The sequence below is a fragment of the Spermophilus citellus genome (genome assembly GCF_964194105.1).
Source record: "Spermophilus citellus genome assembly, chromosome: 4".
NCBI lineage: Eukaryota > Metazoa > Chordata > Mammalia > Rodentia > Sciuridae > Spermophilus > Spermophilus citellus.
Window position 1 is genome coordinate 163,945,575 of NC_138185.1, and position 20,217 is coordinate 163,965,791.

General features: G+C 50.9%; 1 protein-coding gene across 3 annotated transcripts in view; it reads right to left on the bottom strand.

Annotated features, from left to right (window-relative positions):
- ACTN1 (actinin alpha 1) overlaps positions 1-20,217 on the bottom strand; it is a 94,738-nt gene that overhangs the window by 10,556 nt on the left and 63,965 nt on the right. For all 3 annotated transcript variants that reach the window (XM_081290120.1, XM_081290122.1, XM_081290121.1), the window contains exons 5-11: positions 19,826-19,913; positions 19,025-19,103; positions 15,795-15,876; positions 12,995-13,080; positions 5,699-5,791; positions 4,541-4,771; positions 2,943-3,090 (exon numbers count right to left, since the gene is read on the bottom strand). In XM_081290120.1, the coding sequence (XP_081146246.1) occupies positions 2,943-3,090; positions 4,541-4,771; positions 5,699-5,791; positions 12,995-13,080; positions 15,795-15,876; positions 19,025-19,103; positions 19,826-19,913 (807 nt within the window). The remainder of the gene's footprint in view (positions 1-2,942; positions 3,091-4,540; positions 4,772-5,698; positions 5,792-12,994; positions 13,081-15,794; positions 15,877-19,024; positions 19,104-19,825; positions 19,914-20,217) is intronic.

Sequence of the window (20,217 nt, forward strand, 5' to 3'; positions counted from 1 at the left end):
GGGTTGAGAGAAAGGGGTGCCCGGTTGAGCAAGACATGGTGAGCAGGGTAGGGGGCATCTTCTTGGTCCCAGGCATTCCTCCCTTAAGCCCAAGCAACTCCACTGGAGGTGTGCACCACACAGCGATCCGCGGTGTGAGAAAGCAGAGGTGCCGCCAGAACAACCACGGGGAACAACTAGGAACATCAACCCTCCGCAGTCTCTTAGAAGTTTGCTTACAACAGCACACGTGGGACCTTATGAGCAGTAAGGGGTGGAATACTGTCAGGGGTGGAAAGAAAGTGGATCAGCCAGGCCACTGAAATTTCACCATTCCCAATGCTTTTTTTTTTTTTTTGGCACTGGGGAGTGGACCCAGGGACCCCTTTTTTTTTTGTATTTTATTTAGAGACAGAGTCTCACTGAGTTGCTTAGGGCCTTGCTAAGTTGCTAAGGCTGACTTTGAACTCACAATCCTCCTGCCTCAGCCTCCTGAGCCGCTGGGATTATAGGTATGTGCCACCATACCCAGCCCAATGTTCCTTCCATGAATGCAAGCTTGTTTGATTTCGAAGCTCTCTGGATGCCTATATATCAGAATGACTTAGGAGCCTACTTATTTACTCCTATCCAGTTTTTCCTTATATGGACATTATGTTAAGACACTGGGCATAAATTGTTTTCTGCTTTTCAAATATTTAGCAGCACATGATCAGAATTTCTCCTTTGGCTCCACAATCTTCCCATGTCCTGTCCCTCAGTGTCCAGGTGGGATTGGTTCCAGGATCCCTTGCAAACACCAAAACTGGCAGATGCTCAAGTCCTTTATATAAGATGGTGTAGTATTTGCATATAACCTACGCACATAATCCTGTACACTTTAATTTTTAAATATTTATTTTTGTTGGGTTTGGGTGGTATTGAGGATTGAGCCCAGGGCCTGGTGCATGCTCTAGACAAGCCTCTATCACGGAACTACACCCCCAGCCCTTTTTATTTTATTTCAAGACAGGGTTTCCCTAAGTTGCCCAGGCTGGCCTCCAGTTTGTGATCCTCCTGCCTCAGCCTCCCAAGGAGCTGGGATTGCAGATGCACAGCTTCTCCTGTATATTTAAAATGATCTCTAGATTGCTTGTAATAACTAGTACAATGAAAATGCTATGCAAATGGTCATTATGCTGTATCATTTAGGGTGCAGTACAGATGAAATTCATTTTTGTTTTCAACATCCCAACCCACAGTTGGTCGAATCCTCAGATGCAGAAACCACGCCAGAGGGCAGCCTACCCCACCCACCCAGTTGATGAACCATTCACGGCCCTGCTGTGGGCATGAGGGCGAGATGCACTGTGGTAGATGTCTCACCACAAAAGCCTCCAGGCCTGATTTCCTGAGGTTCAGGGTTGATTCCTTAGTCTCAAGAAATGCAACTCCCAGGTTAGACTGCAATTAATTAAGTCATTGGGTGTGAATGCAGATAGCCAAACTGCTTTCCCTAGAGGTTATACTGGCTCGCCAATGGGGCCACCCTTGCCTGTGTCATGGCTGTGAGCTGTTTCTTGACCCAGGAGAGGACACTAGCAGCAAGTGGGTAAATCAGTGCCCTCTCCACCATCCCCTTCTACTCAGAACTTGCCCACGCGCTTCCCACAGGGCGGTACACCCACACCCCTTAGCTGAGTCTAGCTCACTCCTAGCCCCTGCATCAAGCCAGGCTACTCCCAAATGGCCACAGGGTGTGGCTCTCCTTATTCATTTCTAGTCTGAGAAGCACAAAAAAAGGGCTGAAAGGGGGAGCCTTAGGGCTTTGAGCTCTGCCAGTCCACAGGTCTGCCCCAGGGGCGTCAGCTGATAAGACCTGCCGGGCGGGAGAGGCAGCCATCCCTCCCTCCAGCCCTGGCAGGAGTTCTAAGGAAAGACCCCCCCAAGTATGACTGTCTCTCTTCAGAGTTAACCTTGGCCACTCATGAGTAGACTCCAGACGTGGTTCCAAGTACCTCAAGGTCAAAGAAAGGGGGTCACACATGTTCTAAGGCAAAGGCCAAGAAAGAGAAAGAGGGAAGGACACAGAAGAAAAAAATGTCAAGAGCTGCTCTTTACTGAATGCACTCTATCCATTGGGCCTGGAACCAGGTGGAAAATGTAAGCCTCACGAACACCCTAGGAAGAGATTTCACCAGGTTGACTAGTGTCACCCTCCCCACTCATGTCACTCCAGAATCCCAGAATTTGGAAATAGGGATTGTGCAGATATAAGCAAGGTAACATGAGGTTAAACTGATTTAAGGTCTTTACTAGGAAAAAGAGCAATTCAGTCTCAGAGACACAGAGAAGCCCCGTGAGGATGCAAGCAGGGACCAGAGGACACAGCGACAAGACAAGGGATGCCAGGGACGGCTGGCCTCCACCAGAAGCTGGGAAGCAGCACAGAACATTCTCTCCCTTTGGAGCCTCCACAAGGAACCAACCCTGCTGACACTTCAGTTTAGGACTCCTGGCCTCCTGAACTGTGAGGATGAATTTCTGTTGCTTTAAGCCACCGAGTGTGTGGTGATATAATGAAGGAAGCCAACACAGGAGGGCACACCATCCCCTATATTTTATGGATTTGGGAACAGACTCAAGGTTAAGGCACCAATTCAAACTTATGCTGCTTCCAAGGGGCAGAGTCAGGGTTCAAACCCACTCAGTGACTCAGGGGAGGAAAAACAATGACAGTGACAAGAACAATTACAAACTAGCAGTTAGACAGCACTGTACTATGTCAGGAACCCCTCTCAGTACTGTCTATGCCCCAATCAGGTTGGAACTGTTATTTTACAGATGAGGAAACCAAGGCAACCAAAAGGCTAATGAACTTGCCCAGTGCCAGAGCACCAGTACAAGACAGGACTAGCAAGAGAAGGAAGGGCTGGTGGCCGGGTGAGAGAGTTGCAAAGCCAGAACATCTGGGGAGCCCTCACCATCTGTCCAAGCCTCGTGGATGGAGGCCTTCTGCCGGAACTTCTCCGCCAGGTGGTCCAGCCGCTCCAGCCTCCGGATCTCATTCAGCAGCCACTCCTCATAGCCCTTCTCTGCCTGCTCCAGGCAGCCCCAGGCATTGTTGATGTCCTGCAGGGATGGGAGGCACAGGGTCAGGACCTGGCCTGGGACCCAGCCCTCTGGGACTCCTACAGTTGTTCCATGTCTTCCAGGAGGAACCTCTTCCCAATCTCTGCCCCACACCTACCCAGCCAGCCATCCAGACCACGTCCACATAAGCCACCCAGCCACAGGGCTTCTGAGCATGAAGTCCTGTAGGATGAGAGCTCAAGGCCCTCCCTGCCCAGGTCTGGCTTCCCACAGGACTGTGGTCAATCTCAGAGGTATTCAAGGCCAGTCAGGGAACCAGAACGACGATGAACGGGGCAAGCAGGCACTGGGGCCACCCCACCGCCACCACCACATTCCTGGACTCAGGCCTCTGGGGCTCTGAGCAGTAGCCTGAGTGACCCAGCCCAAGATTCTGAGAGGGACAGCTGCTGAGCACAAGCACACACACCCCTTCAGACAGGGGCACCTCTACTGTCAGTGCAAGGACACCCAGGTGAGTGCACTTGGGGCTGAACCTGGCCTATGCCCCATCTTCTCTACCATGCCCCCCAGGGCCAGGTTGCATCTGTCCCACCCAGGGCAATTTTTCGACTTTGCAAGAGCACCCCAGTTAGGGCCAACAGCTGCTCTGGCCACCTAAAAGCTACTGAATCAGACTTGGAACCCAAAAGAAGGCTATAGTTCTCCATATTGCACATAATATCAAAAAGTTGTGGTGTTTTGTTTTATATTAAGGATTGAATCCAAGGGTACTTCACCACTGAGTTATATCCCCAGTCCTTTTTATTTTTTATTTTGAAACAGGATCTCATTAAGTTGCTGAGGCAGGTCTTGAATTTTCAATCCCTTTGCCTCAGCCTCCCAAGCTGTTGGGATCATAGGCGTGTACCTCTATGCTCTCGGCTCCTTTATATTTTATTTATATAAAAAAAAAAAAAATATATATATATATATATATATATATATATATATATGCTTTAAGATTTACCTAAAAATCATATTCATATATAAAGACTAAACAATTGTTTCCAATTTTTTTTAAAAAACATTTATAATGGGTAATGAGATCATGAGTAATTTCTAATTTTTTTATTTTACTAATATCCTACCCTAAAAAAATCTACTTATTAAATAAATTAACATTTTTTAAAAAAGTTATTAAAGTTCTATGAAAGTAAAAAAAATTAACTTGTTGCTTGGTCCAACATTTCCAAGGACATTCTATTTACAAAATGATTTGGGGGGGCAGTGGGGGGCTAGTGGTGCCAGGGAGGTCTGAGGTGAATGCTCAGCCTCTGGAAGGGCTAACCTGACCTGGGACAGTCAGGGCAGAAGCAGCTGTCCCCTAAGCTTGGGCTGGAGCCTGGGTGGGAATCTAGAAGGGAGCACAGTGATAGAAAACAACCCACCCCACCCACGGTGCTGCACTGGTCCTAACAGAAGTGGCTGGGGGCTCCCGGCTGCTCACCGAGACCATCCTGCCCTCGGAGGGCATGAAAGCAGGCCGGTTGCTGAGGCGCAGCTTGGTCTGCAGCGTGTTGAAGTTGATCTCCAGCTGGCACTTCTCCTGCACCTTGGGCGGCTTGTGCAGGCGCCGGTAGTCGCGGAAGTCCTCCAGCTTCTGCTGCATGGCGTGCATGGTGTTCTCGGGCACCCGGTTCTCCAGCCAGGGGATGGTGCGGCGGATCCACTCCAGCAGCTGAGGGAGAGCGTGGAGGCCCTGGGGCTGAGTATGCTGGGAGGGGCTGAGGATACTGGGAGCAGGAGTGCTTCCTCCCTTCACAGGGCAAAGGGTCTCTCTCACAGCACAGTCCTTCCCTACTTTGCATTCCCAGGCAAAGAGGCCAGGGTCCAGGGTGTTCCCTTTAAGAACCAGAAACTGCATGAAGCCTGGCTACTGGGACCTGTCAATTTGTGGCCAGCTACATTCACCCTACCCGCCCTGCAGGGGAAGAACCATGAAACCGTAGGCTGCTGGCCGAGAGTCAGAGTCCTGAGTTCTAGTTCTAGGTCCAACTAACTGAGTGGGCCTCAGTTTCTTTGTCTATGCCACAGACAGAGGATCTAAAGGCTGCTCCCTGAGGTCCTTGCCACCAGATTTTCTGGGATTTAGAATGTGGGTCTCTGACCCCAAAGAGCTTCTAGGGTAGAGAGCTGCCCAGGGAACAATCTGCTTGCTTTTCTTGACTCAAGGTAATGGTGATGGAGAAGTCGAAGGAGAGTAGAAATGATGGCAAGTACATGCAACACCTGCAGGGTGCCAGGCACATCCCACGAATTAACTCATCTGAATAATCACAGGAATTTTATGTTTTAAGTATGTGACTTCCTCCTGACATGGAGGAGGCAACCAATGCCCAGTGCGGGACTGGCCACGGCAACCTGGCTGGAACAGTAGGTCAGAGATTTAAGCCCTGGCTCCTCTCTACTTTCTGAGGGAGCCAGAGCAGAGCCCAAGCTGTCCCATGCTAACTGCGTCAGGATCATGGATGACACCCAGCCTAGGACTATGTCTCCATGATAGATTTGGAGGTATAGGTTCTGGGGGCTCCTTTTCCTTCAGGATGATGAGGTGCAGGAAGGACCCTGCTGGGGCCAAGTCAGGAGAAACCCAGAGGGTACCCACATCACTGGCCAGCTTCTCGTAGTCTTCCATTAGCTGCTCGTTCTCCTGGTTGACGGCCAGTACCTTGCAGATGCGATTGGCAGCTGTCTCCGCCTGGCAACAAGACAGAGAGTCATGAGCAGCCGGCCCCAGTAGCAGGGGCACCTGGACACACCTGTGCTGACCATGCTCCTCCTCCTGAAGCTCCCTGTGGATGGAAGGGAGCCTCCGAGGTCCTGAAGTCCTATCCCTCCTCCCTCTTCCTCACCACCCTCTTTGCCAGCCCCCATGGCCAGGTCTCGTGGGTCATGGGAGCCTGGATAATGGTCTCAGTGGCTGACCCAGGCTCCTGGAGAAGGACCTGAGTCTGGGACCCAACATGCATGTTGGGAAGAAACCAATCCAACGACAGTTACACTCAAAAAGCACTCAGGTCAGGTGGAGAGGTGAAGAAATGCACACCCATCCTGGAATTGCAAGTGGAGGCCTTGGATGCAAAGGTTCAGGGCCTCAGTCTGGATGTGCAAGGATCTTAGAGATGTGGGAATTCAAATCTGGGAGTCTGGGGAGAAGATTCCAGCTGAAAAATAGGAAGAGCTCTAAGAATCCGTGCTAAGGATCCCTGCAGAACCTCCCAAGAACCTAGGCCCATCAGGAAACCAAGGGGCATAATAAGGGCAGGACAAGGGATCAACCCAGCACGGTCACTGCTGGGAAAGCTAAGTACCGGGCACACAAACACCACAGACAGGCCTCAGCCTTGAGAGGAAAGAAAGGGGACAGAATGGTAACCAGACATAGGCCTGGAGTCCCCTCAGAGACCCATCTTCCGCAGCCTAACTCCAGCAAGGTCCCCACGTTCCTCGATCTACTTCACTTAGGTGGTTTGGGGATGGAGTTGTGTCCTTGTACACTCTGCCTCTACACCAAAGGACAGTGAACTCCATGCCCTCTGGGGGCCACAGGGCAGAAGACAGCCAGAGTCGGAGAAGATAATGCCTGGGGGGAGAAAGATGCACCCTGGGAATATAGAGAAAGGTGACCTGCAGCCAATAAAGGATGCCTGATTTACAGGGAAGGAAGACAAAACCTCACATCCGGTTGATGAATGCAACAAAAAGGGTTTCAACTGCAGCAAGACCACCTGAGGCCAGGCAGAAGGAAGAACCTGAGAATGAGGACTCTTAGAACTGGCAGGAATGATGGAGAAGACGCAGAAGCTTTTTCTGTGAAGAACTTTTCAAATAGGATGCAGGCCCCGCAACAAAACAAAAACAAAATCAAGTTTCAGGTTCCTGCTTCTGGGAGGTAACAGTGCTGACCTCTGAGGCAACCCAGAGATGTTTGCCCATAGACCCTCTGTAAAGAAAGCGTCCTTTGGGGCTGGAGATATAGCTCAGTTGGCAGAGTGTTTGCCTTGCATGCAAAAGGCCTTGGGTTCAATCCCAAGAACCACAAAAAAAAAAAAAAAAGAAAGAAAAAAAGAAAGTGACCTTTGGTTTCATGTGCAGTGTCCCTGTGATCCCCAAAGGCAGGACTGTGATTGTGTGGGTCCTGTTCTCAGTCATCCTCTCCTGCTGAGGCCCCCCTGAGAGGGACACAATGTATACCCCAGCACAGTCAGTCACTTGTGAGTGACTATGCTGGGGTATACATTGGGGTGGGACAGAATGAGATCATCACCTCAAGGTGCAAAATCGAGAGACTGTATGCTACAGGGCAAGGTGTGATAGTGGGCTGGGACTTCACCAAGAAAATGTGGGGATGGCTTGAGGGTGACCCAGGAGTCCTTTGGACAGAGACTTCAAGGTCTTCAGAAACTGGGGCAAGGCGTCATCCTGAGGCCCTCATCTCCTGTCCCCTGTCCTGGAGCTTCCATGGCCATCTCTCAGTGGAACTCCAGATTGGCGTCATTCCTCTTGAGAACCACTGAGTAATAACGGGGAATCCCAAAAGGCCTTGAGGAGGGAAATTCCCCCCCTGGAACCTGTGCATAAGATGCGGTTGCAGAAAGACAGCAGGGTCATGAAAACCAAGACCATGAGGCTGGCTGGGGTGGGCACACTGCCTGAGGTCACTGAGGGCACCTCCACTGAGGACGAGGGCAAGGACCAGGAAGAGCAGAGGCGTTTGACTCCAGGCTGAAATTTACGTAAGGAGGTGGGGTGGCCGCAGACCCTGCCACTAATGCCCTCATGAGCAGAAAAGGATCGGGTAGCTACCCATCACAGCTGCAGCCGCTGCTCAGCTGTGATTTCTGACAGGAGAAGCCCACCTGCACCTCACTATTCTCCTGGTGGATGCTGAATCCTGGGCTCTGTCGCCCTATACTGTGACGTCATCAAACTGATACAATGGGTGGGGTCTGAGTTGGTGGGATTTTAGATGTGTCCATGGGCCTCAAGAGCCTCGCCATCCCCCAGGGTCACTTGGGGCTTCTTTGGATGAAGTCTGGGGGAGATTCCCATGTGAGCTTCTAGGGGACTTTTCACAAAGATCCAACTTCTTTCCCAAGCCTGTGTCCTGGCCTGTCCCTCTCAGGGGGGCCTCAGCAGGAGAGGATGACTGAGAACAGGACCCACACAATCACAGTCCTGCCTTTGGGGATCACAGGGACACTGCACATGGAACCAAAGGTCACTTTCTTTTTTTCTTTCTTTTTTTTTGTGGTTCTTGGGATTGAACCCAGGGCCTTTTGCATGCAAGGCAAACACTCTACCAACTGAGCTATATCTCCAGCCCCAAAGGACGCTTTCTTTACAGAGGGTCTATGGGCAAACATCTCTGGGTTGCCTCAGAGGTCAGCACTGTTACCTCCCAGAAGCAGGAACGTGAAACTTGATTTTGTTTTTAAATATTTTTAGTTGTAGATGGACATCATAACTTTTATTGTTTATCTATCTATGTATTTATCCATCTATCTATTTGTTTATTTATTGTGTGTGGTGCTGAGGATTGAACCTGGTGCTTCACCCATGTGAGGCAAGCGCTCTCCCACTGAGCCTCGACCCCAGCCCCACACTTGATGTTTAGAGAAAAACAAGAAACCTTGCTGCTTCCCTCACCCTCACTGCCAACTTCCTCACCACCCAAAGGAGCGTGCCGGGGGCGTGTGCTAAACTTGCTGTCAAGTGGCTCCCGTAGGAGGACAGGCTCAGTTACCACCAAGCCCCTCCCAGGAGGTAAGAAGAGGTCAGCCAGGAAGCACCGGCTCAGCTGGGCGTGGAATTCAGGGAAGCTGAAGCTCACTTTCTAGCTTTCCCCCCATCACTGCAAGAACCCCACGCACCATGGGGTTAGGAGAGCGACACCCAGACCATAGGGATCTCAGAGAGACTGCATCAGTTAAGGAGCCAGAGAGAGAGGTGGTCCCAGGAAGGAAAGACACTCCCTGGGGGAATTGCAGAAACGGAAGCTGCTTCAAAAGAAGACCAGGCAAGTCCCACTTCAGGTTGGTTCCTGCCAAAGGAGAGGGGATGCTCTGGAACCCCAAAGCAAAGAACCAGAATGCCCCGGCCTTTCTGATGAGGACAGATTGGTATGAGATCACATGACGTAAGCACAGACAACCAGGGGGCAGAGAAGACACAGAAATAGGCAAGGTGCTTTCCAAGTGTCAGGGAAAAGACACCAGAAGTTGTGTTTCCTGTTCCGCAGTTTGTACTTTCATGTCTTTCAGTGAGACCTACTTTCCATCTGTACTATCATCCAGCTTAACACACAGCAGGACACTCTGTTTGGTATCCGAGGTAAGTTTTAAAAGGACTGTGGGCTGTTACCTCTGGAGAACTTCACAACCCAAGCCAGTGGTTCCCTTCATAGTCAGCACCAAATTATCTGGTGCAGGTAGAGGCCAGAGAGGAAATGTCCTCAACGTGACATAAAATATCCAAAGAGGAACTGGCCCGAGGGTGGCGGAGCCCTTCTCTCCAGCTGCACCTTGGCTCCCCCTGGGGTCCCCGCTCTATAGCAGCCAGACAAGGCAAACTCACTCTCCTTTCTAGGGCTTCTGTCCCTGCACAAGTTGCAGCCACCTTTCTCCACCCGTGTTTGCCCCTTCCCAGTGAGAACCCTGATTCCACCCTGGTAGCCCCAAGGTCAAGTGCTGCTGCTCAGGAAAAGCCCACAGTCAACCTCCCCTGCTTGGATCTGCAGCAGAATGAGAGCACTGCTCAGGCCTGATGGTTCCCATGTCCAGGGCTTTCCCAGACAGACCATGAACTCCAAGGGCAGGAATGGGGTTCCTCCCTGAGAAAGTCCACCAGTGGAGCATGTGTCTGATGGACCCATGGATCCCTCCATCCCGAAAAGCATCCAGAAACACCTGCATCAGCCTAAGCTCCTGCCTACTAGGGCTGATTCTCAGAAACAAGTTCCCAAAAGACCATGAACTTCAAAGGAAAAACTATATAAACCAAACCTTGAGATGCTCTCCAGCCATTCTAAATCCCCAGAGTGGAGGAGAGCAAGAGAGAGCACCAAAACCAGCCTGCCTGACAGAAGTTGGTCTCCATTTAACGAGGAAAGTCAATCAACACACTTACATGTGTGGGCACATGTGCTGGGTACATGTGTGTGTGCAAACGCACACATGCATTCCCCTGCTGCCTTTCTAGTTCCACTATCCACAGTTTGTCCAGAGAAAAGCAGGAGAGGAAGGAGGGCCCTGGGTGGGCATGGGTTTTGGAAGAGTTCTGGTCAGTGTCAGCCCCCAAGACAGTCAGTCAAGGCCAAGGCCACGTGAGGCAGAGCCTCCTCCTCCTCCATTATCCCCTTCCCACAGGAGAGGTGAGAACCCCTGCCCCCTGCCTGCTTAGCTCTAAGTAGGTGCTTCAGAAGTGGCTGGGGACACCCAGGACACCAGAGGAGCACCACCCCTAGTTTGTGACCTTGTCCTCAGATGGAAACAAAAGCAGCATGAAATGATTGCAACAGAGGTGGGTAAATGGGACGAGGGCACAGGGGAGGTACAGAGGATTGCAGAGGGAGAGCAGGCCGCCACCCTGCCCTATGCCACACACTCCTATATCACACCCCGTGGCTCCCCCCCCACGGCACACACATGCACACTCCCTCCCCCACACACAACCACATGCCCCTTCCGAGCAGCAGCAGCCAGGACACAGACTTCAGAGACAGGTAAGGCCAGTGTCAACAGGCATGAAGCCCAGGACAGAACCCTCAAAGGTGGAGGAGGAGACAGAAGGAGAGAAAGGCCCTGCAGCGTCAGCCTGGTGGGCACGGGCCAGGCACTCTCTCTGTGGTCACCAGGTTGGGAGCTGCTCAAATCCTGGCTAGGAGGTGGGGTGGGGGGCGCAGGGTCAGAGGAGGTCAAGGAGACAGAGGTGTGTGGGACAGAAAGAAAGCAAGTAGGATCCGGCCAGAGGGGGCTGAACAGGCAGTCCTGCCTTCAGTAGGTGGTGAGGTTGGCCTTGGGTGCCCAGCTAGGTAAGGAACGGGCTGCTGGTGGTCCATCTGGTTACTTTGTGGAATTTTTTAAAGATGCCTCCTCCCCAAAGCACTATTATTTGAAAAAGGTCACACTGATTTTTTTAGAAGATGTTTTTACTGCCATCTGCAGGATAATTTTTAGTCACGAATATTCAAATCGGGCTGGGATTGTGGCTCAGTGGCAGCACCACATGAAAATAAATACACAAAATAAAGATACTGTGCCCATCTACAACTAAAAAAAAAAAAATATTCACACCCCCATTGTCTGTGGCACAGGCCGGCTACTCTTCTGTAGTATACAACCTCCACAACCATCCAGGGCAGGCCTGGTTGGGAGGTATCAGGCAGGGCTCTGGCCTATTCACCAGGGAGAAGGCAGGAAGACTTCTCCCTGCCCTGGCTGCTGGCTGAATTTGAGAAGATGACCTTGCTTAAGCAAGAAGGAGGGAGGGAGAGACAGAGGTAAAGGGGTCTTGGGTATTTAAGGGACTAGCTGGAAACCATAGCTAAGCGCTTCCACTGCGTGGGACATGGACTGTGCTGGGTCTGGTAAAGGAGCTAGGGTGATAGTCCTTCCCGTCTGGAGGATCCACTGCCTCGGTGCACGGGGAGATGTGGGGGCCGCGCAGAGGCAGGGTTCCTCTGGAATTGTCAAGTGTCCTGGCTGGGGTTCAGGGAGCGCCCCGTCCTCCTGCGGGGAGGAGGAGCTTGTCTCGCCTCCTTCGCCCCAGGCCTGCTGCCGCAGTGTCCAGAGAGGACAGAGGGAGGGTGGGCGAGGCCGAGGGGGAGCTCACCTTCTGCGCACCTGGGAAGGTGTGGCAGTGACATGAGACACTAGGTCACATGGCCTTCCCATCCAGCCTTAGCGTGCCTACACATCTGCACAGAGAAGGAGAAGAGATTGAGAGGAGAAAGCAGCAGCAGCAGCAGCACAAACCCAAACAGCCATGTCGGACAGAGAGCACGAGACAGGAGCCAAGAGGCGGAGAGAGAAACGGGAGGTGGGAGGGAAAGGGGCAGGAGGTGGATGAGCAGGTGGAGATCAGCGAGGGGTCGGGCAGAGGGCAGGAAAGGGCCTCCTGTCCTGCATTTCACGACAAGCCACTCAGGGGCCACGCAGAGCACCTGGCAGGCCCACAGACCCAAGCCAGAAGGGTTCTGTGGTCAGGGCAACTCCGCTTCTTCTGGGGTCCAGCCTTCAGGGGAGGCCTGGGGGAGGGACATCTGCTATCCAACCTCAGTAATGGAACATTCCTCACATCCTGATGCCCCACCTAGTGCGGAACCTGTACAACTCAGCTGTCACCTGAGGCCTCCTGGAGCAAACCTGGCCCAGGACATTTGAAGGGGCTCACGGCCGCCCACCTCCTCTCTCCCCTCCTTCTCCCAAGGGTCGCAATCCTGTCTGGGAACACAGAGTGCAAAGTGGAGGTACTGGGGACAGAACTGCGTCCTCAAAGGGAGTCCTGGCACTGTCAAGAACACAGCTGGACCTGGAGGGCAGCAGCCCACTCCACCCCCACTCCCCACACTCAGGACCACTCAGGAGGCTGACATCGCACACGCAGCCTCTCCTGCCTCCACCAGGTGGCTGGTCCCAGAAGGCCCAGAAGCTCTTGAGTTTCTCAGTAACAGGAGAAGAAGAGAGAGGGAAAGGGGAAGGGAGAGGGCAGAGGTGCAGGGTGGGAGAGGAGCCAAGCCAAAGAGAACACGCCATCTAAGAGCCAGGACTAACTCTACCCACGAGACGAGGCCATCCATCCAGGCAGTGGACTGGGCAGGCAGGTGGGAGAGGCAGGAGGGCAGGGCTCAGGGTCCGGCATGAGGTGTGCTGGGCATGGAAGGAGCAGGGGCCCCAGGTACCTTCTGGGCTCCAGAGAAGGCATGGTAGAAGCTGGACACGTAAGTCATGATGGCTTTCTCATCAGGCCGAGCAGTTCCAACGATGTCTGTCAAGAAAAATTGGGAGTTAAAGCCAGCAGGTGACAGTTATCCCATTCCTTGGCAAATACCCAAAGGACTTAAAATCAGAATACTATAGTGATGTAGCCACATCAAATGTTTATAGCAGCTCAGTTCACAAGCTAAACTATGGAATCAACTTAGGTGCTCTTCAACAGATGAATGGATAAAGAAAATGTGGTATATATGCGCAATGAAATATCACTCAGCCATAAAGAAGAATGAAATCATGGCATTTGCTGGTAAATGGATGGAACTGGAGAATATCATGCTAAGCGAAATAAGGCAATCCCAAAGAACCAAAGGCCAAATGTTCTATCTAATATGTGGATACTGACTCACAATAAGGGTGGGGTAGGGGAAATAGAAATTCACCAGATTAGACAAAGGGGAATGAAGGGAAGAGAGGGGAGATGGGAGTAGAAAAGACAGTAGAATGAATCAGACATAACTTTCCTGTGTTCATGTACGAATACACAACCAGGGTAACTCCACATCACGCACAACCACAAGAATGGGAATGTTAGGAGTCATCCCGGCTCCAAAGACTAACTTCCCCATCCCCCAAGAAGAGTTGCCCAATAGTGAGCCCTGCTGGCTCACATGATCCTTATCCACCAATCAGACTAGCCCTGCTGGCTCACATGATCCTTATCCACCAATCAGACTAGCCCTGCTTGCTCACATGATCCTTATCCACCAATCAGACTAGCCCTGCTGGCTCACATGATCCTTACCCACCAATCAGAAAGCACCCCATGCCAACTATCAAACCCTTCAACCATTAAACTGTCATAACTGTCAAACCACCCCTGGCTCTATAAATATGCAGAGCTGATCCTCAATAAACAGGCATTTTCTCCGATGGCAAGCCTTGTTCGTTCTTTCAGGGAAGTTATACTCCATGTGTGTAATATGCCAAAATACATTCTACTGCCATGTATAACTAAAAAGAACAAGCAAATAAATGAATAAATAAATAAATAAATAAATAAAAAGCCAGTGGATGAACACACGGCACCCCTCCCAATAAGAGGCAAAAAGAATCCTGTAGGACCACGAAGTCTTCTCACCAAAATGCCCAGCCAGAACCTAGCCAGCCTCCCGCTGATGGGAATGGAAGAGGCAGGGAAAAAAGAAAAGCCGTAACCCCAGGAAGCAATAGACAAACTGGGAATACAGAACATTCCATAGGACAGCAGGCCCCCACCTCCAGAAGTTCAATGGGAGGAATGACAGAGTGAGCAGAGAAGAGACACCCCAAGTGCAAAGCCAAATGCCACCACCCCTGACCCTTGTGTGCCTCCCAATTAGAACAAAACAACTCTTGGCTCTTGGTTTCCAGTACAGGGATTGCACCCAAGGCTGTGGGTGCTAGGCAAGGGCTCCACCACTGAGCTACATCCTTAACCCTTCAAAGACATCTTTTAAACAACTAGGGAAATTTGATTATGAACTAGATAATAGATATGTCAAGAAATTATTGTCAATTTGCTAAATACAAATATTATTTTATGGTTACCTTAGAAAATATTAATATTTTCCAGGTATGTATTCTGAGGTAGTGGTGAAGTTATGCAATAGCTGAGATCTGACTCAATATATGTCAATAAAGAAAACAGAAATAAAAAGAGAAAAATAAAGTGACAAAATCTTAATAATCTATATCTGGATGATGGATATACAGAAGTTCATTATACTATTCTCTTTGTTTTTGTAGACATTTGAGATTTTTCCTAATGACATTTAAAAAAAAAGTCTTTAGTTGTTGATGGACCTTTATTTTATTCATTTATTTATATGCAGTGCTGAGAATCAAACCCAGTGCCTCACACATGCTAGGCAAGTGCTCTACCACTGAGCCACAACTCCAGTCCCCTTAATCAAATTTTTTACTTTTTTTCTTTCTTTTCTTTGGTACTAGGGATTGAACTCAGGGGCACTTGACCACTGAGCCACATCCCCAGCCCTATTTTGTATTTTATTTAGAGACAGGGTCTCACTGAATTGCTTAGCACCTCACTTTTGCTGAGGCTGGCTTTGAACTCATGATCCTCTTATCTCAGCCTCCTGAGCTGCTGGGATTACAGGTGTGAGCCATTGTGCCCGGCACCATTTTTTTAATTTAAAATGTCACTGGTGGTTGGGGGCAGGGAACAGAGGGAAAGGGGACAACCTTCACATCCCTTTTCCAACCTCTTGACATGAAGCAGGCACTTTCAAGATGGCGTCTGAGCATATGGGCCCAGGGAAGGCCCAGAGTGTCCAGGGCAGAAACAAAGACAAGAAGACTTAGATGGATCCCAGCCATGAGCCTCCCGGGCCCCCATGATTCCCCTCACCTGACAACTTCTGTCCCCCCACCACCCATCAGAGCTGCTGGGCATGGTATGAGGCAGAAAGCTGGGTGCAGTGGCCAGGAAGCACCGAGTTTCCAGCCCCAGGACCATATTAGTGATCAGGATGTTCTTGTGTTAAACCCTGGACCTGTCTCCACCCAGGTGGCCGGCCTAGCACTTCTCCCTCTGGGCCTCAGGAAGCCATGGAAACCCTTATAAGCGGGCAACTCCTGGGATCCTCAAATGAGGTCCCAGATGGCCAGGCCTTCTCCCTTCCTGCTGCAGGCTGCTGGGGCCCCTCTTAGTCCCTGGGGAGCAGCTGGAAAGGACCAGAGGTCCCAAAGGGGAAAGAACACTGTTACCTTCAGCATCAAGCATCTTGGGGATGTCCAGATACTTCTCTGCCACATCGAAGGCCGTGTTCAGGTTTGTGAGTGGATCATCCTAAAGGGAGAAGAGGAGGAAATAGTGATAAGGGAAGCCATGACAAGTCACAGGCCACCCCTGGGAGGCCACCAAAACTGGGGGGCAGAGGGGCCTTCCCGCAGCCCCTCCCAGGCTCCAACCTCAGGGCACAGCCGTGGGTGGACAAGGCTGGCCTCATCACCAGGGTCACTAGCTGGAGGTTCAAAACAGTCTCTTTCCTCCTTAAGCTTCATTTTCTTTTCCAGGGAAGTGAGAATACCTGCCTGTAGCCTGAGTCAGGATAGGAAAGAATTGCTAAGAAGTACATGCTAGGAGCAGGGTATCGGCTGTCCTGGCTTCTGGTTTCAGCCACCAGCCAGAGGGACTCATGGGTAAGTGACAAGGACTCAGTTTTTCCATCTGTCACTCAAGAGTTGGGCTAGGAGATCGTAACTGTGGCTAGTTAGGGGGACAGCAGGGGCCCTTTCCTGTTTTTATTTCATGAAATCTTGGGGTTTCTTCAGATAGCCACAGCTTCTAAACTACTCCTACCTCTGCTAACTTTTCCAGGAAACTGAGCAGGATGAGGAGAAACTGGGATCCTTGTGCATTGGAATGTAACGTCATCATGATGGGAACAGAATAAGATGTAGCCACTTTGTGGCGAGACCACATGATCCAGCAATTCCAACTTCTGTGTGTACAACCCCAAAGAATTGAAAGCAGGGTCCCGGTGAGATATGTGCACACTCACATTCTCAGAAGCATTATTCACAAGAACCCAAAGGTGGAAGCCAAGTGTCCATCAACAGAGGAATGGGTAAGTGGACCACGGTTCATACACACATGGAATATTACTCAGCCTTAAAAGGGCACGGGGGGAGGGGGGGGGATTCTGATACGTGTTCCAACACAATGAACCTTGAGGACATTATGCTAAGGAAAAACACTATAGGATGCTACTTTTTTGAAGTACCTAGAGGGTTGAATTCATGGAGACCAGGGGCTGGCGAGAGTGAGGGGGCACAGTATTTCAGTTTTGCAACATAACAAGTTTTAGATGTGTAATGTTTGCACAACAATGTGAGTGTATACAAGGGCACTGAACTGCACACTTAAAAATATATTTTTTTAATGTTATGTATTTATTTTACCACAACTTTGTTTTGTTTTATTTTGGGGGGCTCTTTCTTTCTTTTTTTTTTTTTTTTGGTCCTGGTGATTGAACTCAGGGGCATTCAAGTACTGAGCCATATCCCCAGGTCTATTTTTATTTTTTATTGAGAGACAGGGTCTCACTTAGCTGCTTAGGGCTTCACTAAATTGCTGAGGCTGGCTTTGAACTCGGGATCCTCCTGCCTCAGCCTCCTGAGCTGCTGGGATCACAGCGTGTGCCACCACACCTGGCTAGTTGTTTCTTTGTTTTTGTGGGGTTTTTTTAAAGAACTTTAATGTATGGGGTGAAAAAAACCAAACCTTTCATGAGGAGAGTCCCCACTCCCCTGCTGTTCCCTGAGACTGATCTAAGAGGGCCGGTTCTGCCAGTCTAGGGCTGTTTCCCTGTTTTACTCAGATGAGAATCACAAGCAACAAAGAGATGAAGACATTCACTTCGGAAGTTTTCAGGAGGAAATTGCTCAAAATAGAGCAAGTAGAGTCCTTCCAGGAAAGTCTCTGACAGCAGCCAGGATGATAAAAACACAGCCAAACGGCGAAGGTCATTTCCACCTGGGCCTGGCACATCGGCTGCCAACACACAGGCTTAGGTGCGCCCCAACTGCCCCATGTGGGACTGCCAAAGGACCTTCCCACAGCCAGGGCCAGAAAAAAAGAGCTTCCCAGCTGGAGCCCCTGGACTCTGTCCCCAGTGCCCAAGGGCCAGTGGGTTCTGGCCATTTATGTGTTCCAAAAGGCCTTCACTGTTCCCTGGGCCTGGCTCCGTGCTGGGACTTGGGCTGGACTTCAGTGATGAGCTAAAGAGAAGGGGAGGCCAAAAAGGGCAGAATGTGCAAGGGCAAGTCAACAGACCCAGAGAGGGACAGAGGGTGGGAAGAGCACTATCGGGTACCAGTCGATGACCCCTGGACTCTCGACTCCCAACGAGCCAAGACGGATGGGACCTCTGGGACAGGGATGGGACTTCAGAGGCACGGGCAGCACAGACCCCTCTCTATACGACAGCAGGCAACGGCTGTGTGTTCACTTGACTGCTGACACCCACACCCCCCACAGGGACACAGGCACACACATGCCCATCACCAAAGTGCAGCAGCGCAACAGAAAGCAGGCATGTATGACGCCTTCAAAAGAAAATATCGCTGACTATAGGGTTTCCCACCTTGGACCTGTTTGATTTGGGCACAGAGTTTCCAGGCAGGCCAGGGGGTTCTCAAATGGACTTTCTTTCCCTTTCAAAGCAGCTGATCTAGTGAGCTAGGGTCCACCTTCTCCCCAAAAGGTTAGCTGGGGAAAGGCTGTTGTACAGCCATGCACAAGGCCACATACAGGGCCAGGCCAATGGCCTTCTGCAGAGAGGCCTTTCCTAGGGCTGAGGCCCTGCAGACAAATGGAAAATGGGAATCTCCTCCTTTCCTCCCTCACAGAAGCCCTCTAGTGGCTTGCTCACCTACACCCCCAGAACAGGGGACCTGCCACCACCACGAGTTACCAGGGCAACATCAAGCCCTGCTTGGCCACTGGTTAGCCACAGTCCTTTCCTGGGGCTCAGGCAAGGTGGGGTCTTTATTGAACACCGTGCCTTCTAGGTATCAAGATGAATGTGAGAAACATAAGGCTATCATTCCTAAGCCCCCTCACCAAGAGATTCCAGCACAGGTGACAATCCAATTCCAATTCCATTCTAGACCACCAACCAGAAGCTTAAGGAGAGCTCCCGAGGTAGCCTTTCCCAAAGTGGCCTTTCCCAAGATGCTCATGACAGGTCTCACCAAGGTCACAACCAGTGCCCTTTAACCACTATGCTGGTTCTTGGGCAGCAAGATTCAGGGAGGGTGGTTTGCTGCTCGCCTCTAGATGGGGCTCTGTCCGGCTAGCCTTCAGGGCCAACATCTCTCAGCCGGTGCTCTCAGAGTGGAGTCCCTGTCTTGCCCTCCCTAAGCCTTGTCCCCAACTGCTGGAGGCCAGGGGATCAGGGGCTGGTGGCACGAAGTCAGGTGAGTGTATGTACCTTCCGCAGCTTCCCGTAGTCAATCAGCTCAGGCCGGTGTCGGTGGATCAAGGCACAAAAGCCAAGGCCATCCTTCCAGCTGCCGGGAGAGAAAAGGGGGACAAGCTGGTGAGAAGGTGTCTGCAGAGCATGGCCAAACAGGGGCCACCAAGCCCTACCCCGGGGCAGAGCACCAAGAGGAGGAGCCTCCTGTATTCAAGAAGAATATGTAACTCTTCAAAGCACAAAACAAAGCAGGCCAGAGAGACCCCTTCATGCCATAATCCCAGGCAACTTGAGGTCAGGCCTTGGTGGGGGGTTGGCAAGTTGAGATAAACCAGTCACACACATCCCTCCCCCCAATGGAGGTCCATGGCCCTAGTCTGCTGACCTAAAGCCCCAGATTGGGAATTCCTGGACATTTTTCTTGGGAATATTCCTAGTAACACATATCAACCAAAGGCCTTGTCCAAGGCCCTGCAGGGAGGGGGAAGGGATTCAAGGGGACAGCAAAACATTCTTTCCCAGAAAAGCTACTTCCTCCTCAAGGGCCTCAGCTGTTCTAGAGCTGAGACTGAGTGACCAAGGGGGCCTATAAGGTCTTTCTTTTCTTTTTATTTTTTTAAAAATATTTTTTTGTAATTGTAGATGGACATCATGCCTGTATTTTTTATTTATTCATTTTTATGTGATGCTGTGGAGTGAACCCAGGGCCTCACATGTGCTAGGCAAGCTCTCTGCCACTGTGCAACAGCCCCAGCCCTACGAGGTCTTGATGGAAGCAGCCCAATTTCTGCAGGAGCCCCTGCCCCTGGCACCTACCTGATGTGGAAATTTTGGATGTTGACATTTTTGTAAGGGGCCGTCTTCCTCTGACACCACAGGAGCAGGCCTTCCTTGGCTGAGGTCTCTGTAGGGAAGGGGACGAGCAGAGGAATCAATGGGCTGATCTAGGGGAGGGAGGGGCACTGGCTTCCAGGAGGCCCCACTGCAACCTCTAGATTCTAACCCTGCTGCTACCAAGGAGGAAAGATGCCCGGCCATCATTTCTCTCTCCTTGACAAATCTGAGAAGTCATTTGAGAAATAGAAGAGCGATGTAGGAAGCAAGCTAGCCACGAGACATTCAGAGGCATTTCCCCCACTCCCATTATTCAAAGTGGTAGGGATACAAGAAAAGTCAGCAGCCTGTCAGGCAATCACTTTGGAAGCCAC